The sequence below is a fragment of the Pagrus pagrus genome, assembly GCF_965226575.1.
Source record: "Pagrus pagrus genome assembly, chromosome: 22".
NCBI lineage: Eukaryota > Metazoa > Chordata > Actinopteri > Spariformes > Sparidae > Pagrus > Pagrus pagrus.
In genome coordinates, this window is record NC_140204.1 from 2,865,828 (window position 1) to 2,888,180 (window position 22,353).

Sequence of the window (22,353 nt, forward strand, 5' to 3'; positions counted from 1 at the left end):
TTTACTTTTTTTCTTTTGAGTTTAAGTACGATCTGATTATTTCTACTTGTGTCGTACAATAATGATCTTTTCTTAAATTATTTATTCAGCTTTCAGTTTTCTTTTCTTCTATTTGATCTTTGAATTTATGCCTGAATGTATGAACGCACTGTATTTATAACTTATCATAAATCATTGACTCTTGTTGGAGTCGTGTTCGAGTGGGGTTTTTTATGCAGTGCTACAACAACTGTTATTATTCTGCCTTGTGCACCATTTCATACCAATATGAGCCCAAAATATCCCCTTACATGTTCGGTATATATGAAATCTTGTGATCTCCACTAGCGTTTAAGAAGTTAGTTATATGTGGTATATGGTAAGTCACTACATAATGATTCACCCTTACATTTAACAGCATTTATGTGATATGCAGCCAAAATGAAAAAGAAGAGAAGTGAAACAACAGAAACATAGTTGCGATTAACTGCACACAACAAAGAAAAAAGGGACAATTATATTTTTTTTAAAAAGACTTTTAATCAATCATTTTTAGACATGAACAGATTCAGTCCGACTGACACACTTTACATTTCTCCTGCACATCTGATCAACAAATGTCAAAAAACATGTTGACGGGAGAAAAACAGGCAGAACTCAACTGATAAACGTGACGTACGTTAAGGCATAAAGTGGTGAAGTAATGAGTCCTAACACCAGAGATCAGTTAGCATATTAGCATGTTAGCACATCCGGTTCCCTCATCACAAAGTGATGTTCGTCTGTGAAGATTATCTTGATGAATAAAACCTGGAAGGATCATAAACTTGTGTTTGACACAGATTATTTTCTGTAATAATCCAAAATACAATCAATAATCCCACAGAGGAACCAGAGTGATGCTAACTTCAGTTAGCTACAAACAGCTACAACATCATTGCTACACCACTCTATTTAAAAGCCTCCTGCTGTCACATCAGTCATTAAAGAGACCTTATTTCATTTCATTAAACACTTTTCTGGCAATGAAGAGACAAATAATGTTTTGATCCTGTTTGAATTGAGTCGTGAATCACACATATGTTTGTTAATCAAGTCAATAAAGTGTCAGTTTGTTGTAACATCAAGTAAAATCTCATGTAGTTTTGTGTTAAAGCGCTCAGTGAACTACATCGTCTCAACACCAACATGGAGCCAGCTGGGCTCAGAAAAGGTCGTAACAAAGTATTCAAAAAGAGTAGAGTTGGTTCTGGTTCAGTTCTGTGAGCTTGAATGGGAAGGAAATGATTAAATCTTCAGATCGTATTGGACCGAATGGATTAAATTCGGATCTTTTCACAGGGATTGTTTCTTTCACGATGTAAGCTTGTGGGAAAAAAGTATTTTTTGACCCTGTGTCGCTGTGACTACATGGTTTGGGCTCTATGAAAACTGGCTTCAAATCCTGGAAAAACACAACATTTTCCCAACAACACCTACTCAAGTAACTACTCTACTCAAATCTACTTTAAAAAGTAAAAAAAAAAAAGGTTAATCAAGTACATAACGGAGTAAATGTAGCTCATCTCTACCCACCTCTGGAAATAAGCTCCCATGATGGTCCACCAGAAATGGCAAAACATTCAAATGTTTTATCTCTAAACCTTATCTGGCTGGTCAGTTTGTTAAAGGCATCTAAACACACAATACAATGCTTAAACCAACGTTAGCTCTCTATATTTACAGCTCGTTGGTTGAGTTATAGGCTATACACTGTCAACAGCTGACTGAATGCTCTTTGCTGAGTCTTTTGAGGACTCAGTAGCTTCCTCCATGTCGAGCTGGGTCAGTCAAAGGTGCTAAGAAGAGGAGGTGGAGAAGGAGAAAGGAGTGAAGGGGAGGACGGACGAAGGAGCTTCAGGAGAGCTGAGGAGCTGATCGCACCACGCCGGGTCATCCAGGTTGATTTCAACGAACGGGTCGCTGGAGCAAACCGCTGAGGAGACCAAAGACATGGACACAGGCACAACTATCAGATATTACACTGAGGTATGTTTTCCAAAAATATAAACACTTGTTTCCGTTCTGACTTCTGACTGAAAGACTTTTTTAGCCTAGCTTGGCACCAAGAAGTAGATAGCTAGCATTAGCCTAGCTGCACCAAAGAAGCTTCCACTACTGCTACTTTCTACACTGCCAGGTAGTTTAATTCTTACGTATTGCACCTTGAAGAAAACTGTTCTGATGTTATCTGTTATCTGTCAGGCACACAAAGAGGCTCGTTTGTATCTATATAAAATATCTTACATGGGTTGTTGTTGTTTCCGATCTCCTCCCCAACAGCATCGAAGAACAGGTCGGTACTGCTCAGTGGGCTGGTCGTCTTGTCAGCGGGATCGTCGCCCAGTGAGGGACTGGTGTTACTGGTGGGTGAAGTCTCACCAGTCAGGCCGTTCGCATCGGACTGTTCCTGTGGAGCTGGAGTGACGGGCGGAGGTGGACCAGGAGAGAAGGAAAGTTAAGACAAGTGCAGTGTTTTTCTGACTGAGCCGGTGTTGGCGCAGTGTTTGATTGGTGGGTTTGCTGAAAGAGTTTAAAACGCAGCCTACCGCTCTCTCCGTTGGGGCCCTTCTCCTCTGACGTTGAAGTTGTGCCATTGGCTACTGGAGGAGGTGAGAGGTCATCTGTGTTCACTTGGTCTTTAGGAGCTGATCGTTCTGAGATACAACACACACAAACCGAAGCACACAAACGTCAGGACACACCTCTCTGTGCAGCGGTCACGTTGCAGCAGTTTAAATGTAACCACACACACCCAGGTCGTCCAGGTAGACCGGCTCAAAGGTGCCGGTGGGTTCGTTGTGATGGCTGACGGGAAGCGGACGCTGCAGGTCGAACGAGTACGTCTGGACAAACAAACAAATAAGTGAGCCTCAACTGTAACATACTACAGTGAGTAGATGTAAAATATGTGTTTGAAAGCTTTTACCCTGGAAGCTCTCCTGAGTAAGTAGAGGATGACACACAGAACAATGATCATCACGATGATCAACACCAGGATCACATAACCTAGAAGATGGACGCAGAGAGAGACACTTCAGTTTGTTGGCTGTTGTAGAAACGTTGAGGCTCGTCGGTGCCATCAATCAATGAACTGTGATGAGAACGCCAATCAGTTTGTTGATTGATTGGCTGGTTGGTTGGCTGGTTGGATGATTGGGGTTTTATTGGTTGGTTGAATGATTGGTTGGTTGATTCATTATGGTTGATTGGTTGATTTTACACAATGTATACATTATTGCACACTGTTTATTATATATAATATCATATAATATCGAAAAATGTTGCATATGGAAGGGCATTGCATTCACCAAAGACTACAGAGGTGTTTTCTCGTACAGGAATTATTCATATCTTATCGTATCTAGTCTGTGAAAATTAAATCTGTATCACATAATTAGAATAATTGGTCAATTTATAATTGAGATACTTTTTTTTTATGAATTTCAATTTGTTTCCGTTGAATTATTTTACTAGGTCGGGGCCTTTGTGAGCTGGACATCATGTGTTAGTGGTTGCAGTAGGAGGAATATTGTGGTTTCTCCTGGTGAAACAGATGAAATAGTAAAACACACTTACCCCAGGACGACTGACCGCCATCTACAATAGATGCTGAAAGAAACAGACAGCTGGTTACTGTTCAGTTCTCTGAGGTTCAGCACTTCAAGACAAATACAGTGTTCATTCATGGTGGTACCAGACTGCCCCCTAGTGGAGAACCGGAGCAAGAGAAAGTTACACATGGTGTTCTTACACTGAACAAAACTTTTGTCTTTTCAAAACAGACGTAACATTAAAGAGTCATCGAGTCTAACAAGGAAGACTAAGGAATCAGGAAATGAATGAACTAAGCAAGTCCACAGATCACCAAAGTATCAGCTGAAAAACAAAACTTGTATTTTCATTAATTATTAATCTGCAAATTACTTTATCAGTGAATTAGTTAATTGCATCGGCTACAAAATGTCACCAATAAAACATCATGCTATCAAGTTTTTAAAGCTGCGACGAGCAAATGTTGTAAAAAGTACCTAAAAGTCATACTTGAAAATTGAAAGTCACCCTGAGTACCTGATACTGAACATACTGAAGTATCAAAAGTAGTTTTCTGGCAATAAATGTACTTCAGTATTAAGAGTACATTGTACATATATTTACACGTATTCCAATATTCAGAGGTTTTTCTTTTTTCACAGTTGCCGGTAATATTAATGAATTTTAAAATATGCTACGCTGCTCTGCTGCAGCATGTAATCTGCTAAGTAACTAGTTACTAAAGTAATATAATGATTGTAGTAGAGTAAGAAATGCACAATATTCGTCAGTAGTAGTGGAGTGAGAGTATAAAGTAGCAGAAAATGGAAATACCCCATTAAAGTACTTCAAAAATGTACAGTACTCAAGTAAATATACTTAGTTACATTCCACCACTGAATTATGATCATGGTTATAAAACTATGATGAGCAAACTTTTTTTGAAAAAATCATTGTGTGTGACGTAAAGTGACTTACTGGCCGTTGCATGTGTGTCTAAATGTTTGTGTGTTTGATAGGCTTGAGTGTTTTACTGTGTGTGTGCGTGTGTGTGTGTGCGTGTGGGGCTAACAGTTACAGAGTGTGTGAGCATGTGATGCTTGTGGTTTGACACACAGGAAGACAAACTGAAGCACACCACTCGTAAATATGCCTTTTGCATCCGCACCACTGTGAGCTACCTGTCGTTGGTGAAGTACCCGTCGTCGCTATAGTGACTGTTGTCGTCACAGCGCCGGCGCCACCCTCCATCTTGCTGCCTGGCGTCGAGGCTGTCGTCCGCACTGCTGTGATGTTACTGACTCCCTCTTCTGCAGTCTGTAAAAGACACGAGAGGGAAGTCAGAGTGTGTTTGACAGCTTCACGTCATTTTCAAACATCATTCGTACATACGTGTACTGTTTTTACTGTGAAGATGTCTCGTTGTTTCTTGGTAGTTTGACTCTTTAACGAACAGAAATAGTTTAACATTAAGTTTTAAAGAAGCAGTTCACCCAAAAATGTAAATTCAGTCAATTATCTCCTCACACCCATGCTGATGGTTGGTTGGTTGGTTGGTTGGTTGGTCGGTCGGTCGGTCGGTCAGTTGGTTGGTCGGTTGGTCGGCAGGATTACATGAGGACTACTGAGCAGATTTCTGTGGAGGATGGGTCTTGTTCATGTTTTGCTTTTTTTTTGCTGTGAAGCTCCAGAAATTGTTGTGGACTACGAAAGTTCACCTGACTCTCCATCAGCATGGAGGGAGGAGATGATGACTGGATTTATATTTTTGGGTGAACTGTTCCTTTTACTCCAAACACACCAGCCTGGTCAGTGGCTTCTGGGTTTGACTCTGTTGCTACCAGTGAAACAAGCTAATCACCTCGTCAAAAATGTTGAACCACCTCTGTAGTATGATCCAGAGTTTACTGGGCTGGTTTTTATACCGGTGAGAAGTCATAAGATGATCACATGCTACAGCTACAGAAGTACAACAAACGTTGTGGCAGCTGTTACCTCATTGGCTGATGAAGGGTCAACTGTTGCCATCGTTGATATATTAGTCTGAGGAGAAAGGGAGGCCGATGTTTGGCCGAGAGCTACATTTGCTTCAGCAGTTGCCAGCGGCTGAGTCGGAGAGGAATCTGTGTCTGACATGGAAGAGACACACGTGAATCAGCCAGATGTTTTCTGAACCCTCACACAACACAGGACAGATGCAGGATGTGGAGACTGTCAGCGTGGCTATGACGGATGGTTTTACACGTACGCAGGAACATCAGATTGGAAGAAATAAGCAGGAAACATCAAAGTCACCATAATAGAAACACAGTTGGATCAACCAAATCTCAGGAATAAATGTTAGCTGAGTACGTTTCTACAAAACCACAGATCAGACTAAAACTGGACGTTTGCTTATGTTGAATTTTCTGTTTCTCTCTTGTCACTTTGTTGCGCTTATACTCTGGTCAGGTTTAGGAAAACATCATGGATTGGCTAAAAAATCCCTGTTTAGGTCGCCACGATCACAGACGGGTATGGTCCGACTTCCCGTGAAAAACCAGATGGAAATGTCTCGAGGTGTCCTTAAAAGTATCCGGTGGTGTGACTCCAGTCGGCCGTTTGGCAGCCTCGTCACCACCACCTTCCCCTCAACTTCCTGCTGTAACAGGTGGTTAATAAGCACGTAATGTGAAGCTGCCACGCTGGGTACACATGTCAACATTGGACATGTCTGTGGTTTAATGCTAACATTACATCCTGGTGTCTGGGCTGGTCCGACGTGTCAGTTAGACCTCAGCCTAGACTGGCAATGACAGTTTGAGGTCGCAGGTTGTCACAGTAACACAAAAAACTTCCTGACATGTACAGTACAGGAGAGCTACAATAAATCACTGATTAATCAAGTCTGCTGTCACTTACCCATCGTCTCATTGATAGACTTGCCATTTTGTGGAGCAGTTTCTCCTCTGGAAAAAGAAGACATTGCTAGAACTGAGACAGAAAAACAGAGTGAAGTTATTACACAAGGCCTCAAACTGTATGAAGCAGAATCATTGGAAACACCTGCAGCGGTTGACCAAGGACCCGGGTTCTGACTGATGCAAGATAAATGAGTAAATATCTGTCAGTCAAGAAAACAGAACATAAATGAACACATATCCAGCGGTGGTAGAAATACTTTTACTTAAATGAAAGTAGAAATACCCTGTTACAAGTCTAACATCACCAGAGTATTCCCATCAAAATGTACTTAAACGCACGATATGTCATTTCTGCTGCTAGAGGTCGCTATCAAAACAAAACCAAAGGCGTTTGACAACTGTGATATCGGCAGGAGAGAGTCTGGATTAGATCCAGATCTTCTGGAGGAATAAACACCTGGAGCTTCACCTGCTCGCTAGCTTACGCCTAATGTGCAGGAACGTTATCTGGCTGTTAGTGATCACTCCACTGAACAACCACCGCTGCTGAGGGAAATCCATCCGACATGACTCGGGCTCAAACGTTTACAGATGAGGTCACGTTTTAAAGTTTTAATCACGTCACCTTCGCCGCCTTCCTTCCTCACTCGCCGACTCTCTCCCTGCTGTGACAGCGATAGGCGACCAAATGAAACGTTAGCTTGAGTAAACACAAGTCGAGTCGGTTTTTAGACATTTTAATCCAGAAATCTTACATATTATATCTTAAAGAATGGCCCATTTCATATTATTAGATTTGGTTGTATTTATTGATGCTTGAATGTGTTTAATGAAGCAGCTGTTAAAAGTGGAGCTCCCTTATCTTACGTCTGAGTCGTCGCATTTGTTGCATGTGACACAACACAGTTTACCCTGCTGCCGTGCAGACCATCAGAGATTCGCCTTTCACGGTGTAAAGCTGTAATGTTTGTTGGTAGATGTGAGTTGTTGTGTTGCACGTCTGCAGCCTCACAACCACAAACGAGCTCTGATACGTGCACGTGTGGCTCAACAGAATTAGGACGGTCGTGCAGAATTAACAGAGATCGGTTGAATTTTGCGTTAATTGTGGCGATCACAATGTCGCTGCTTCCTGGAGGGACTGATGAACAGAGTTTTGTTGCTTTCCACCGCTGTGCTCGTCTGCACATAGACTCAGTCACAGTTATCAGGTGGGTTTGCTGATGGTCTCCTGCTGCAACAAGTTTTCATACGTGTGAAAAGGACGAACACTGGTGTGAAAATGTGAGCAAAGAAGTCGGAGAAGATCATGTAGGAGCACGTTAATCTTATATTTACTCACTTATACTTCTTTTATTGCTGCTCTGACCTCTGACCTTTGAGCTATGTTCTGTTGGTGAAGTTCAATCCTTCTAACATCTTTTTCTTTTTTAATATATAATGCATGAATCTTCTACGGCTCATATTTGATACATGCACACCGGAAAGGAAACTATTTATTCATTATATTGATTCATTATAACATTTTCATCATTTCTGTTGCATAACAAAGGAATCTATATTAACACGTTCATGGTTTCATATTGAAACAGAATAAAATCAGTAAATTTGCAAAAATCTGCGTTATTTTGCTAATTTAAGGTGGAATAAATGAGGCTGAGGGGGAAATAAACCTCGAGGCGACAGTGAAAATAAATAATGTGGACTTCATTTGAAATTATTATCGCACAGTTTTACATTTCATAAAAATGATCAGAGCCACTTTTCTCTTTCTTGAAGTGTTTTGCATCCAATTTCGTGACATTTCAAGCTTCCTCTCGTTGATTTATTCACCTGTATCGCAGCGTTTGCCTGCTCCGTACTACTTCCTGTGTATGCCAGACGTCCTTGAATGAACCCTTGAATTATTGGATATCCAAGTGTTTTTTGCTGCGGAGGCCGCTCATCGGAGACTACAGCAGAACTTCTTACGATCGGGAGTGAAGCCACGAGGCTTCGTGTCAAAACAATCCGAGCTCGGGAGTTTTTAATGTTGGCGTGCGAGCGAGGGCGGGAGCCCCGATCGAGTTCACGTGCAGCGTTTCTACTCTGCTTTTATTTATTTTAATCAATAAATCAGAGTTTGTCATCAGCCTGAAAAACAACACAAACAAAAGGAAGTAAGTTTGAGATGAGACTTACTGAGGAAGCAGAGGCGACTCCACGACTTCTTCATGGTTACGATGATGATACTTCTCTGTTTCTTTCTAAAAATAAGTCTCTAAAGATGGTGGACGGTCATCAGCGAAGGGGTCCAGTGTCCTTTAAATGTCTTAAGTTGTTCCTTTTTCCACGACCGTCTTCCTCTCACCTCCGCTCTCACTTCTTGTCTGCGAGCTCTCTGCTTCGAACCCTCTCTCTCTTCCTGTGTCTGCAGCTCGCTCGCTCGCTCTCTCTCACATCCTACCTGCTGCTCTCTTCTTGCCTCTCACAATGTTAAAGGAACAGTTCACCCAAAAATGTGCGCAGCAAAACAGCGTTGCAGAATTCTCCTAAACAACTGAAGTAGCTGGAGACCAATGAAACACTAAATGGCTCCGTACAGCTCGTCTGAAGTAGGTGCACAAGCTCAATGGGAAAAAAATGACTGGATTTGAAAAGATTTACATCTTTGGGCGACTGTTCCTTTGACAGATACACTGTAAAATAATATTTTAGACAAGTCTTCATCACTTGGAAAAGACAAATTTTGTCCATGCAGGGTGTATTTATAATCTTGTATTCATTCTTATCAGCCTACAATCACTTGTTTCTCTACTTTAACTTGTCCTCTCCCCCTCTCTGTTTCTGAACATCCCGCCACCCTTACTCTCACTCTCTCTCTATATATATATGTATATATATAACACTCTCTGTGTCTCTCTACCCTCTAAATCTCTCTCGGTATAAGTCAGTATTCAGGAACTGAGTCATCGACCACAGTGTCAGCTCCACATCTACACAGGATGCTCACTCAGTGTTTGACTTATTACCTCACCAACACATTGTCGGACCTGTTGAGTGCTGATTCTCACTTTGTCATGTTACAGTACAGACGACCTTTAATGTACTACTTTTATAAAATGATTTGTCTACATAAATGTTATCAATATGACCGTTAATTGTTATTTGACTGTTAAAAATTTATGAAATGCTTTATAAACAATTTATCAAGCAATTGTAAACATCACTTGCATCTTTATAATTAAGAAAGTGGAAAATAATATGAATGCATTTTATTTGTAAGCTACAATCAAGTCACCCAAAGACACTTTACAAACCAAATGGATAAAACAGATAAAACAATGCCTTCATTACATTCACTGAGGTCTCAGTTGCAGCCTAGACGAAGCTACAGATGTGCACCAACGCAGACTCCAGATGTTAGGACGAGCCACAGTGAAGGTCCAGTCTTCCACAGTGCGGCGTCTGGGGGCAGGAGAGATTCAGTTCAATAACAGAAAACAAAAAGGAAACGTACTTTAAAGCAAATGTGGTATCAAACATAAAGAAACACTTTCTGAAGGTCTGAAGAGAAGCATCAAAAACTGTGCCACCGGCATGGCACCAGCGTTTATCAGAGGCTTTTCAGACATAACGTGTGGTATCGTCTGCAAACAAACACACCAAATCCTGTCATGCCACAGCTGGAGATTATGAAACTTAGACTTTTAAGTGTAGTGTTCAATAAAATGTCATCTCTCTCTGTAGTCAACATGGGCGCACAGAAGTTTCAACTGAAGTTTAAAGGAAAAGAAGAATGAATCCAAAACACAACCAAAAATAAAATACAGTAAAACAAAATGTAAGTGAAAACAATTATGAGATGAAACGCTGTCGGTCAACAAGCTAACTGTATTGACGCTCAATCAAAAAGCTGCCTGGACGTCAACCAGAGGAGAAAGAGGTTACCTGAGGAGGAAGTGGTTGAGTTTTCAGGTGTTTCAAGTGTTTCAGGTGTCCTGACGTCGTCACCACTGCCAACAGGAGTATCTTCATCATCAGACTGGAAATTCTGATGGTCTCCACTTCCTAACATGTTTGTAGCACCTATAAGGAACAAAAGAGCAATTACAGCTTGTTAAAAATGCAGCAACAAACTGAGGATTGTTATATCCAATCTCAAGCTTCTGCTCACCACGATGACTTTACAGAAAAGCTTGATGATTGGATGTTTCATGCCAAAAGTGCACTTTGAGAGTCGTAGTTAACTTCTTGTACAGACTTGATATTTTGCTGTACCTGCACAACAGGAGGTTTTCCCACTGATCCACAAAAAACAAAAAAAAACCTGAAAGGGCCGGCGTTTTGGGACTAGCTAGAGCGACACCACCATGAATGCATCAGGCAACTAGCAGAGGCTCCAGGCAGTCACTGTGACTGGCCAAGAAATAGTCCCACACGAACTCGTTCTCACTCCCAACTCTTCAGGTATGGCAACTTTCGATAAAATTAACCCTAACGATGATACTTTTGCTTAAAAGTTCAGTCACCTCACTTAAGTGACGTACTTACATTACTTTATTTACCTCCGTTACCTTACTTACGTGACATAATTTCAAAACAAGTCAACCTTGAGACTTAGTGAAAGTCCTGTGTATGACCCGTCCTGTGTATGACCCGTCCAACCACCCCAAACGCCTCCCAGCTCGGCCTTGACTTAGATTTTCTCGGTCTTTAAACCACTTCAGAAGATGAGGGCCTCCAGACGTGTTGCTGTCTGCCTCCACACAATCAATTACTGTACCTAGTTTCAGCCAAAGCCAGGCTAGCTGTTTCCAGTTTCTCTGCTAATCTGAGCTAGCCTGCTAATGGCAGATGTATCTTAATAAACCCCACCAGCGTGAGAAAGGCTTCAGTCTTCTTTTTTCTGTTATCTTAACAGCTTCTTACTGTCTTGACACATCGCAGTCTCGTGAAGGCTAAAGATAGCACAGATTCAAAGAATAAACGAGGGTTTGACACCCTCAGACTACTACCTCTTTCCCAGAGAGGAAGAAAGAGCTGACCGGACCGTGATGATGATTTGATTGCTGCTGTGGACGTCTTTCTACGGCGTCTAGGTCGCTGACTTCTTTACAGAAGAGATACATATGCTCCACGACCGCTGGATTAAATTGAGTCCTTCGACCACAGGCCGTGAACTCACCGATCACCGTTCAGCCTACACAGTTTTCTGGATGTTCTGCAGTCGTTCATTTACAATGACGACGCCTTCAGGATGTTTTCTGTACCGTTTGTAATTGATAAAAGTTAATAAATCAGAGAGTCTTGGCTGAACCAGATGTAAATATGTTAAATAGTGGTTTATTGCTGTCATGTCATGTCATCGTCATTTAGATTGATAATCATTAAGAAGTTGTGCTCACCGGACAAAGATCAAAAAAATGAGATTAAGCAGATTCGTATCTTTTAACGTGTTGAAGCTTTTTTGTTTCTCTGACTCACCGACAGCCCAGATCAGCAGGTAAACCTTAATCATCGTCATCGTCATCATCACCTCTTGAACGATTCTTCTTTCTCTTCTTCTTCTTCAAACGTGAGGCGTACACCCAGTTTCTCCAGCTGACTGACTGGCTGCCACTTCACGACTGTGTCTTGTGTGCACCAAGACAGGAACCAGCTAACCACAGTGTGTCGAGGCGGCTTTTCGAAATGGCAGACTTCACACCCCAGCTGATAATTGGCCCAAGTTCAAAGCAGTCAATGATCAGAGACAAATATTTTTTTTTTTATCACGTTTGGATTGCACCATGAATCACACACGTGATGTCTGACAATTTAGCTGTTAAAACAAAGCATCCAGCTAGTTCGCCGAACAATACGAACACCGCTTGGCAAAAAGGGCCGATCGTGGCTGCTTTCTCACACTTTCATCTGTTAAAAAACTTTATACTATTTTAAAGTAAAAGCCATTAATCTGTAATACAGAGTTATCTAAGATGCCTGCTGACCTCTGAACTATTGATTGACAGCTTATTTGACCTGTTTGGAGCTTCGATGTGTCCGGCAACAGCCAATAAGTCATTGTATAGACAGGAGACCCAGTCCTTTTTCCTTGTTCTGGTTTTGACAGCTTGCCAGTTAAGTGTCTGGGAGTTTCAGTAGTGCATCAAACTCCTACAAAAACAGTCTTCTTATTCCCAATTACCATTTCAGTCACAATAATCCATCATTAAATGATGACAAAATGGCAAAAAGAAGTGCGATTGCGGATGCTTTTTCAAAAAGCTCCTCTCATGTCACAGCAGACAGCGTCATCTTCTACCCGGACGTCCTGAGATAGCAGCGATTTCATCAGATATCAAATATTTCCCCCCCACACAGAATTAATCTGATTATATGCTGGCCCCTCTGCTGTGACCCTCTTTCTCTTCCTCCTCTCTCCTGAGCCACTTGCACGCCAGCCTCAGCGATTGATTCAAATCCAGTAATATATAGTTTATGTGTTGGACATTATGCAAGTTTATGTAGTTTTATGCACTTTGGGTGTTGGTAACTTACAGACCCCTGATACCTCCAAATACATTCAATACCATTTAAATAAACGAATCCGATTCATAATAAACTAGTAGAAACAGAAAAAAAAATAAGAGAAAGCAAAGCTGAACCGTCTGAATTTGATTGTCAACATCAGTTTATTTATTTCCACATCATTTTGGCAATAATTTATTCAAAAAGGAGAAACTGTGCTTCACCAGCAGGTGGCAGTGTCGACGTTCAGCAGGTTGGTCCATGTCTCCATGGTAACACAGTGTGTATTATGTAGAGAGGCTGCATGGGAGCACGACAGCAAATCATTTCAACCTTTTCTTTAGACAAAAAATGGACAAAAATGAAAGAAAAATCAGACACTTTACATGAGAAGAGCAAATGAGATAAAGTCAGATCTGATATTTGCATAAGACAGAAGATGCATCTTGGTTTCTTGCACTGAAATCTCTGCGTAGGTCAAAGTAAGGCTTCGTCATCACTCTGTGTGCGTAAAGACACATCAGGAAAACATGAAAACAACAGGAAGACACGACTGATCTCAGAGGCTCCTCCTCCTTTGATTCAGATTTTCATTTGCAGCATCAAAATTTAAAATGTAGAATGTTGATCGGCTGTAGCACATGTGAAACTGTGTGATTTATAACAATACTTGTACCAGAGAGCGTCTCTTGTTTGGTTTGTTTAGAGTCCAGACATTAAAGCAACATCTGCCTGGAGTGAGTTTTTTTAAAGGCATACTATGCAGGATCTGTCGGTTACTGTGTGTAAACACACCATTCGAAGATGCAGCGAGTCTTTCTGGAGAAAGACAGTTGATCCAAGAGTCTGATCTTCTTAGGTCTTTTGTAAAATAACAAAACAAGAAAGTACAGGGAGACACTGCCACATCGCTCTAGTAGATCGTAAGTGATGATTGAGAGGGAGTATTTGTGTATGAGTCTATATATTGTTCTTAGATAGTCTACCTTTAAAAAACAAATATGTAAATGTGTGTGAGTAGCAGTAGGACTGTTTAAACTGTTGACATAAACTCTGCAGTTCACCAAAAACAGACCTTCTGGAGAAACAAGACGGGAACAGTTCATTTAAAGAGGGGTTTAGTTGAGTAGGTGGTCCTCCGCTGCCTCCTGCTGTCCATCTGCAGTATCAACTAACTGAAATTAAATGCTCCATCACTTGGTGGTAGTACTGGCCCTAAAGCTCAGGCTCAGAGGTTAAAAGTCATCTCTTCCTTTGAAACAGCAACGTTTTGAACGGCATCAGGTTTTCCTCTTAAAGCTACAGTTGTTATCTTTGAAGGGTTTTTGTTATATTTGTAGAAAATACTGTCACATCCCGACAGCATCAATAAATCAGCTCCTTCCAATCGTTTCATTGGGGTCAGATGTAACAACCTGCCTCTTCCACAGGCCCAGGTGGTACACTGGTATACTGCTGAAGCTATGAGCAAGCTAGTAGCATCAGAATGGCAGGGAAAGCTTGAAAAAATGGCCGCCACAGATATTTACTACTTGTGCAAAGTTTTTTCATAAAAGACCATAGAAAACTATTTGCACCAATCTCATAAATATGTCGAAAAACGTCGACTCATCTTCAAAATAATTTCATCATCTGCATATAAATACCATCCATATTCACACAGGGGGAAAATATTCAAGTGCTGCCAGGAATATAAACATCGTGTACATACAAATCTACGCATAGAAACAATAATCACTCACATGTTGCATCACAGCTCAGAGTGTAATGTATGTGCATGTGTTGTGCTTGTACTTTTAGGTTTTTAGGTCACTGAGTCTTCATAAAGCAGCTCCTTGACTCGCTAACAGACCAGCAGATCGCCGTCAGCAGCTGTTACTCCTCGGCGGAGCGGTCCGGTGCGATGCTGTGCTCCTGTGCGGTGGCGGCCAGCTCTTTCAGGAACTCTGCGTACAGGACGATGGCGAACACTCGGCTCTTGGCTTGGGGGGGGATGGGAGGGCAGGGCGGCAGGACGCTGAGAGGAGGCAAAGCAAGAGCGTTCCTCATGGTGCCGTTAGGAAGGGATGGGTCCAGGATGATGTCCCCGCCCGGAGACTGGAGGCACTCTGAAAGACACGAGGACATGTGATCGTGAAGCAACAAGAGGCTTCAAGCAAAGTCAAAACAGCGTCTGAGATTCCTCCTGTCAGACTAGTTTTGTCTTCTGTAGACGAACCGCAGCTAAAGCCTCCAGCTGGGTGTTTTACCGTGTGTGTGTTCATTTACCTCTAAACTTGCTGTCTTGGTCTTTAGCTAACAGGAACCTCCAGGCCTGAGTGATCAGGGCGGGATAGTCCGGTCTCGCCGACACGTAGCGCTCGATCTGAGCGTGCACCGCCACCAACACCTGAATACAAACACACACGTACAGAGGGATGAAAATACAAAACAATGGACTGTGTGTGTGTGTGTGTGTGTGTGTGTGTGTGTGTGTTACCTGGTACAGTGTGCGGACGTTGGGCTGGTTGTGTGTGTCAGTGCTGAGCAGGAAGGACCTCAGCAGAGGTTGCGGGTACGACACCAGCTGGGCCAGGATGCCCGTCACCAGCAGGTTCACAGCGATGGAGTTTTCCAGAAGGTTCTCCAGCCGCGACAACAGGACGCTGATGAACGGGCCTGTTGCATCATGGGAAACTGCAGGTCAGTGTGTGTGTGACAGGGAGAAAACACTTTAACATCTAACAACACAGACCTGTGAAAGGAACGCCGAGCCTCCTGCTGCCTTTCTTACTGCTGCTCCTCCTCTCCTCTCCTTCCTCCTCCTCCTCCTCCTCCTCCTCCATCGCCTCCTCCTCTGCCTCCTCCTCTCTGTCGTCCCACGAGGAGCCAAACACAAAACCTTCGCCCTCGTCTTCCAGTTTCTGCCTCAGTGCTCGGACTCGTCTCCTGAACGTGCTGATGTCATCTGTGATGTCATCACAGTCTGGCTCCACGCCCAAAGAGAGCATGAGCTCTTGGTATCGGGACAGGAAGTCGTCATTATGAGTGGCCTTGTTACCAGGCAGGTTTGGAGGCTTGGCATCAGTTGCACACGGCTGTAGCTCAGATTCTGAATGGCCATTGGGTAGAGGGTTCGTAGATAAACCGTGATGTTGTGTGTGAATGTGATTCAGTTTGCAGTTTTGCTGAAACGTCTTCCCGTCTTCGTCCGTATCATCACATTCGTCGATGATGTGATCCTTTACATTAAAACCGTTGGTGAAAACCTGACGACCCCTTGTTTCTCCTTGTACTTCAGTCCTCCTCACCTCCTCTTCTCTGTCGTCTCTCCTCCTCCACATCTCCTTTCCACAATCCTCGCTCCTCCTCCTCACCTCCTTCCCATAATCCTCGCTCCATCTGCGCTCCTCCTTCCCTCCGTCCTCGCTCCTCCTCCGTGTCGACATTATACTATTTACCGTTTCCATCACCGTCCTCCCTGTTGTCGTTAACATTGTTGTGAAATTTGTTGTCGTCGCTGCTGTTTGCACTCGTTGGCCGTTTGAGATGCTTCCCCGCGCCCGTCGATTCGCTGCCATGATTCGCTCCAAAATGGCCGCCTTTGTGTCTTTCTGTGCGACGAGATCGTAGACGAGAACATCGTCCTCAAACTCAGACTCCTCCACATAGGAGCCATGCACCAGCTTGGTGGCGGTGCGTCGCATCTCCTGGATGTGTCGAGGAGGCAGAGGTGGAGGTGCAAGTGTAGACATACTCCTGTCGACCTCCATGCTCACGCCGCCATTTGCTAGAGCCAGATCGTCATCTGCAAAGATGTCGTCCCACTCCAGATCCAGGGCCGAGTTGGCTCTTCCTGCCTGGTTTCCCACGGAGACGGTATCCGAGGAGGACGGGGTGGGGGAGAGGGCTAAAGGGGGAGGAGTGACAACCAAAGAGCAGATGGAGTCGCTCTTCTCTCGCTGAACGATCTCTTCTTCGTCTTCTGCGTCGTCCCCTGGTGTGTCAGATCGGTATTCATGAGGCGAAGGGTTGATCCCGTCATACGGAGCCGACCAGAACCGACATGCCCTGCAGAAAAAACACAACTCATCAGAAATAACAACAAACTCCAGCATGTAAAGATCAAGTCAGCGTCATTAGCAACTTTAACTGTACGTATTGTGCTTTTTAGCCATGCCAGCGGTTTAGTCCCAGAGCCAGTAGCTCCACCTGATCATGGAGGAACCTGAAAGCTGAGACTGACCTGTGTGAAGTGGAGATGGCCTGACGGGCGTCCCAGAGATAGTGGAGATAGTTTACATCCATCAAAAAGTCTGAACCTCGACAGTAACCCACACTGTCAGACACCGACAGATCTGACACAGACAGATAATCTAAGTTAACATAAACGTGTATTACAGAGTGTTTATGTGTTGATGTGTTGATGTGTGTTGGTCGTACTGACCTGCTCCTTTGGGCCAGTGGATGTGCTCTGAGCGTGAGTGTGTGTTCGTGTTGTGAAGGTTCCCCGGACACCAGGAGGGCATGAGGAGCAGGAAGGAGGCGGCGCTGGAGGAGTAACAGTCCCTCTGCTTCAGGGAGCAGCGCTGCTTCCTGCTCAGGTGACTGCAGGGAATCAGATACCTGAGGACACGGACACTTCCTGCTCAGTCACAGCAGAGCCAAATATCACAACAACTATAGAACGCAGTACTCTCATTGGTCAGACCAGGCTATAATCATTATATATTTCCAGCCCACTGATAATATGATTTATCCCTCATAATTGAAGGACAAATTATGGCACAAAGGAAGCAAATCAAAACAGGAAGTGGCAGTGTTTTCCCCGGTCACTATCGCCACGTAACAATGGAACAACTGGAATAACTGTGGGAGAAGAAGAAGTCCGCTGATGGAGGAGGCAAATAAGGAGAGTGACAGAAAATGAGGTGAAACAAGAGTGACCAGACGGACATTCACTGGACAGAGATGCTCTGGTGTTGTGTCAAAGTCCGTTCCCCCGTTGATATGTGTTTCCTCTTAGCACCGGGACATGAGACGGTTGGAAAGTTGTCTGTTTCCGTTATAAGTATGTTTCGTACAAGTATAAGTTTAGCTCTGATAAGTACGTAAAAGGTAAACTGAAAGGATGCTTTCTTATTTCCTGTTTTAAAAGAAGTAAACTAATAATAGTTCTTCCATGGATCTATGAATCTGTCACACTGACCTGAACACCAGCTGCAGCATGACGTCTTCACAGAAGAGACCGATCAGAGTCCTGAACAGAGCCAGAGACACCGTACCCAACTGATGGACACACAGACAGGTAAAGGTAGAGCTCACTAACATGTGTAAAGAGTCATTAAAACAGTGGACTGTGCTCAGTGTGTTACCTGGAAAGGTGTGTTGACGCGGCTGACCAGTGTGTCCAGGATGTGCACGTTGTCATGTGTGTGCAGCAGGATGAAGGACAGGAAGGTCTGCAGGAGGGCGGGCTCAGGGATGGAGCGCAGGAACAGGTCCAGGTACGCCGTGGTGGTCATCACCTCCTCCACCGTCAGCTACACACACACAGACACACACACACACACAAATAAACATGTACATCCCTGGGACAGACATGGTGTGTTTTTACACAAGGTAAGAAAAAACTAAATTCACAGAGAGATTCACAAGGTTTATAAAGTTTCTTCCAACTCAACAACTCACTAAACTGAGTGATTTTTAAAGGGAGTCTGGTGACTTTCTCCAAAGGCATCAAAGAAGTAGCCTATATTGGTTACTGTTTACTGTATTTGTAAAATGTTGTCTTCTTTCAAGTGTAAATGGTGAAATCAGTTGCTTAATGTCGGCAGGTAAGACGCACCTTAGACACGGAGGCAGGCAAGAAAACAGATAACTTAATGTGTTGCATTTAATGCAGAATTAAATTAAATTAAAGGCATGAAGGATTTTAAATTGGTCATAACTGTTAGACAAAGTTTTTTTAAGCCTCTCCTCACGCAAATCTCTCAGAATTGTGCGATTTGTTAAGGGTGTCTGGTGCATTCACACCTGAACTTAGATGTTAATACCAGATCTGAACAGGCCCTATGTGTCCTGTGACCCAGAGGTATGGCAGCACCTTGAACATCACACAGGACGATAAGGACACACAGAGGCAGCGGTGATGAGTGGTACCTTGTGCAGAGCAGGAGCCAGTACAGGCACCAGGAAGCCGTTGTAGATGTAACTCAGCAGCTGAGAGCGGATGGAGGGATGAGCGACCTGAGAGAGACGGACACATGCTGACTGTAGGACGATTCATTGTGTGTGCGTGTGTGTGTGTGTGTGTGTGTGTGTGTGTGTGTGTGTGTGTGTTACCTTGGTGACAGCACTACAGAAGTCCAGCGAGTGCAGGAAGTGGACGAGAGCCGGAACCTGTTGAACCCAAACACCAGGTGAGAGCGACGTCATCGTCAGCCAATGAAATTTAAGAAGATGATTTAGAAGAGTTGATCATTTTTAGGGGTGAACTGTTCCTTTAAGTACTTTCTCTCACTCATCACCTTCGTCCTTTTATTCATTCATCACTCACATATCATCGTCTCAACCCTTTGTCATCGTGTTAACAAACACAGTGTGTACCTGCTGCCAGTCCGCCTGGTCCAGACAGTGCCAGTCTTCACTGTAAACCTGCAGCCTGGCTGGAAGAGACGAGTACAGACCAGACAGACCTGTGGCCAGCACCTGTCCACACACACACACACACACACACACACACACACACACAAAGGCAGGTTAGCATTTCAAGCACACCGGCTTTTGTGGAAATTAAATTCCAGTGCAGATTATGAAGAGCAGAGAATGAGGGCAGAGAAATGATTCATTTAACAGGATCAGTTAGGTCAAAGGTAAATATGAAGCCACAACTGTCAGATAATTAGCTTAGCTTAGCATAAAGACTGGAACCAAGAGGGAAGAGCTAGCCTACCAATGCCTCCAAAGCTACCCAGCTGTTGGCTACAGCTGGGTAGCTTAGCTTAACCTTCGTGACCCGTAACCTTCATGTAAACATACGAGAGAGGTTTAAATCTCTCCGAAAACAAATCAGTGTTTTTCCCAAAATGCAGAACTATTCCTTAAGTTAGAGAGGAGAGAGAAAAAGAGAGAAGAAATAAACAACAACAACAACAACAACAACAACAGCAGCAGCATCAGTCTCGTTAACAATCAGGCAACCGTCCAATCACGTGCAGACTTACTAATCCCTCTCTGTGTACGAGCCAATCTCACACTGGTTTACTAATCTGCTCGCTGCATAAAGATTGAGGTCAGAGTGGTTACATGGGCTTAAACCTCACACTCACACACACACACACACGCACACACACACACACACACACACACACACACACACAGGTGGCACGTGTTTAAGTGTCTCTGCTCGCCCTTTCACATACACACTCCCTCCCTCTCTTTCTCTCACAGTGAATGCAGTGAAGGATCCAACATGGCCGACACTTAATATTTACATCTGTGCTTTGCATCTGTCTTTCTTAACAACTGCTGGATGGATTCACCAAAAGTTAGCGCGCAAACAAGCTAAACTGAAACATTGGAGGATTACACCTGCTAAACATTAGCATGTTAGCATTGAGCTCAAAGAGCAGCCTCACAGAGAAACTCTTTAATTGTTTTACTGTCATTAACATTTTTACTTTTACATGTTTTGAGATTTTATTCATACATTATTATTAATTTTATTTAGTGTTTTCTGGTCTGTCCGTCACTAAATTACAGTAATTTCAAACTTAAGTAGAAAATTCAAGAGTTAATTATCTATTTCTTCCCTGTTAATGACCTCTCACTGGCCACCAGGGGGCGGGATCACTGTTTTCTTGGTCCAATGCTGAAGTTTATGACAGAAAAACTTTCCCATCATCCTCAGCTGTACTTTGAGTGCATGTTAGCATGTCGATGTTAGCATTGAGTTGTAGCACAGGGCTGCAGACTTCATATCTCATCTACACATTTCCCAGTTGCTTTTCCTTCTTCTCCTCTTCCTCAATTTGTTTTTTAATTAACTGCCACTGTATCTCTCTCTCTCGCTGTCACACACACACACACACACACACACACACACACACACACTCCCTGAGGAGGCAGTGTGAGCTCATTAGTTTATTACATAACTTGTGATAATGAGATTACAGTGCAGAGGGGAGATGAATGGAGCGCCGAACCAACGAGACTACAGACTCCACTAATTTAAACAATAATCTCATTCATAAAAAAATGTATTGGGAGGGTTATTAGAGGCCTGTTAATCTGTTAACTCCAACCGATACATGCGCTTTTATCCTGCGTTCATGCACTCAGAAAAAACATGTTAATGTCCTTTTTCTTCCTTAGTTAAGCTCAGCTAACGTGGAAAAACTGGCAGCTGTGCTCAGAAAACACCTTTACATTATCCACAGCTAATCTGAGTGATTTAACTTCTTAAAGCTTTCGGTGGCTCAGTTTTAGGATCCCTTTTTTGTTTTATTGCATCTATTGCCACACTGGCAGCTATCGATCTTAATAAGTTGTCAGAAAGGTTGAGAAAAGATATCACACGCTCGTCTTTCTTCCAAGTTTTAAGTCTATGACACCATTTTAACCTTTTATCACTGTGTTCAGTTTTAAGCATCCAAAATATGGACGCTGGAGGCAAAGACAGCAGAATGCAACTCGACTAATGGGCTTATCTCTGTGATCCACGTCTACTGAGGGACGCTGAGTAAATCCTTGACATTTCCAAGTTTAGGAGACACTCTGGCAGACACGAGATGACCCTGAGAACTTGTGCCAACAGACGATGAGCGCAGGCGTCTTGGCATGAAACGTCAAGGTTGAGTGACGGAGGATCCAAACTATCTTCTCCTCGATATGTCCTGTTTATGTGTGTGTGTGTGTATGTGTGTGTGTGTGTGAGTGTGTGTGCGTGCACTCACAGGACAGAAGTATGTGTTCTCGGCGATGTGCTTGGCGACTCGAGGATCGGAGGCCGACAGAGACATGATGAGCAGCAGAGCATCTCTGGCCTGCTGACCGACTGAACCCTGCCTGAGGGGGAGAGAGGTGATGAAGGTGGTGGTCCGGCTGCTGTGGGCTTCATCACTCATTATGTTCTGGTATCCTGACCCAAACCCGCCCAACCCAGGGGCCAGTTTCAGGTTATGGTTGTGTGTATGTATACCTGTGCGTGTATGGTATGAGCAGGGAGAAGAGCAGGAAGTTGGCGGCTCCCTGGTCCTCGCTGGTGTGGAAGAACAGCTCCAGGACTGACGGATCTTTGACCAGCGCCACACACAGCTGGTTCAACAGGAGGACCAGCTCGGCCTCCACCACACCGCCGCTGTCTGGAGGGGAAACACAGGTGAGTAACAACCCAGGTAACTGTTTAAACAGCTTTCCATCATGT

General features: G+C 43.5%; 2 protein-coding genes and 1 long non-coding RNA gene across 7 annotated transcripts in view; all 3 read right to left on the reverse strand.

The window, feature by feature from the left end:
- Positions 1 to 96: 96 nt before the first annotated feature.
- On the reverse strand, positions 97 to 8,811 carry LOC311251503 (uncharacterized protein). 2 transcript variants are annotated; one of them, XM_084343966.1, is made up of 10 exons: positions 8,637 to 8,811; positions 6,454 to 6,525; positions 5,548 to 5,675; positions 4,734 to 4,869; positions 3,598 to 3,630; positions 2,948 to 3,027; positions 2,774 to 2,864; positions 2,568 to 2,675; positions 2,266 to 2,436; positions 97 to 1,954 (listed from the first exon to the last, which is right to left on the reverse strand). In XM_084343966.1, exons 1-10 carry the CDS (start codon positions 8,668 to 8,670, stop codon positions 1,818 to 1,820), a joined length of 990 nt encoding a protein of 329 aa, XP_084200092.1. In that variant the 5' UTR covers positions 8,671 to 8,811; the 3' UTR covers positions 97 to 1,817. The 2 variants fall into 2 exon arrangements, with proteins under 2 accessions (XP_084200092.1, XP_084200091.1); XM_084343965.1 differs by having other exon boundaries at positions 5,548 to 5,681.
- A 934-nt stretch (positions 8,812 to 9,745) lies between these two features.
- Positions 9,746 to 12,049, reverse strand: LOC311251620. The gene is made up of 3 exons (XR_014621440.1): positions 11,922 to 12,049; positions 10,386 to 10,523; positions 9,746 to 9,902 (listed from the first exon to the last, which is right to left on the reverse strand). It is a non-coding gene; the product is annotated as an uncharacterized lncRNA (long non-coding RNA).
- A 1,039-nt stretch (positions 12,050 to 13,088) lies between these two features.
- The window catches only part of LOC311252129 (FHF complex subunit HOOK-interacting protein 1A-like), a 14,225-nt gene continuing 4,960 nt past the window's right edge, over positions 13,089 to 22,353 (reverse strand). For 3 of the 4 annotated variants that reach the window (XM_084344987.1, XM_084344988.1, XM_084344989.1), the window contains 13 exons: positions 22,129 to 22,291; positions 21,884 to 21,995; positions 19,536 to 19,637; positions 19,272 to 19,328; positions 19,089 to 19,175; positions 18,302 to 18,469; positions 18,136 to 18,215; positions 17,374 to 17,552; positions 17,173 to 17,284; positions 15,682 to 16,997; positions 15,427 to 15,605; positions 15,216 to 15,336; positions 14,457 to 15,055 (listed from right to left, as the gene is read on the reverse strand). In XM_084344987.1, the coding sequence (XP_084201113.1) occupies positions 14,823 to 15,055; positions 15,216 to 15,336; positions 15,427 to 15,605; positions 15,682 to 16,997; positions 17,173 to 17,284; positions 17,374 to 17,552; positions 18,136 to 18,215; positions 18,302 to 18,469; positions 19,089 to 19,175; positions 19,272 to 19,328; positions 19,536 to 19,637; positions 21,884 to 21,995; positions 22,129 to 22,291 (2,909 nt within the window). In that variant the 3' untranslated portion in view covers positions 14,457 to 14,822. Of the gene's footprint in view, positions 13,286 to 14,456; positions 15,056 to 15,215; positions 15,337 to 15,426; positions 15,606 to 15,681; positions 16,998 to 17,172; positions 17,285 to 17,373; positions 17,553 to 18,135; positions 18,216 to 18,301; positions 18,470 to 19,088; positions 19,176 to 19,271; positions 19,329 to 19,535; positions 19,638 to 21,883; positions 21,996 to 22,128; positions 22,292 to 22,353 lie in introns of those variants that run through there. The other variant, XR_014621494.1, reaches the window with a different exon arrangement.

Bases quoted from the DNA above. Each gene is read 5' to 3' on its own strand.
- LOC311251503 (XM_084343965.1), bottom strand. From the start codon at position 8,670: ATGAAGAAGTCGTGGAGTCGCCTCTGCTTCCTCA. The intron at 6,526-8,636 runs GTAAGTCTCATC...TTTCTGTCTCAG, and splicing joins GAGTCGCCTCTGCTTCCTCA to TTCTAGCAATGTCTTCTTTT. The intron at 2,676-2,773 runs GTGTGTGTGGTT...GTTGTATCTCAG, and splicing joins GGTCTACCTGGACGACCTGG to AACGATCAGCTCCTAAAGAC.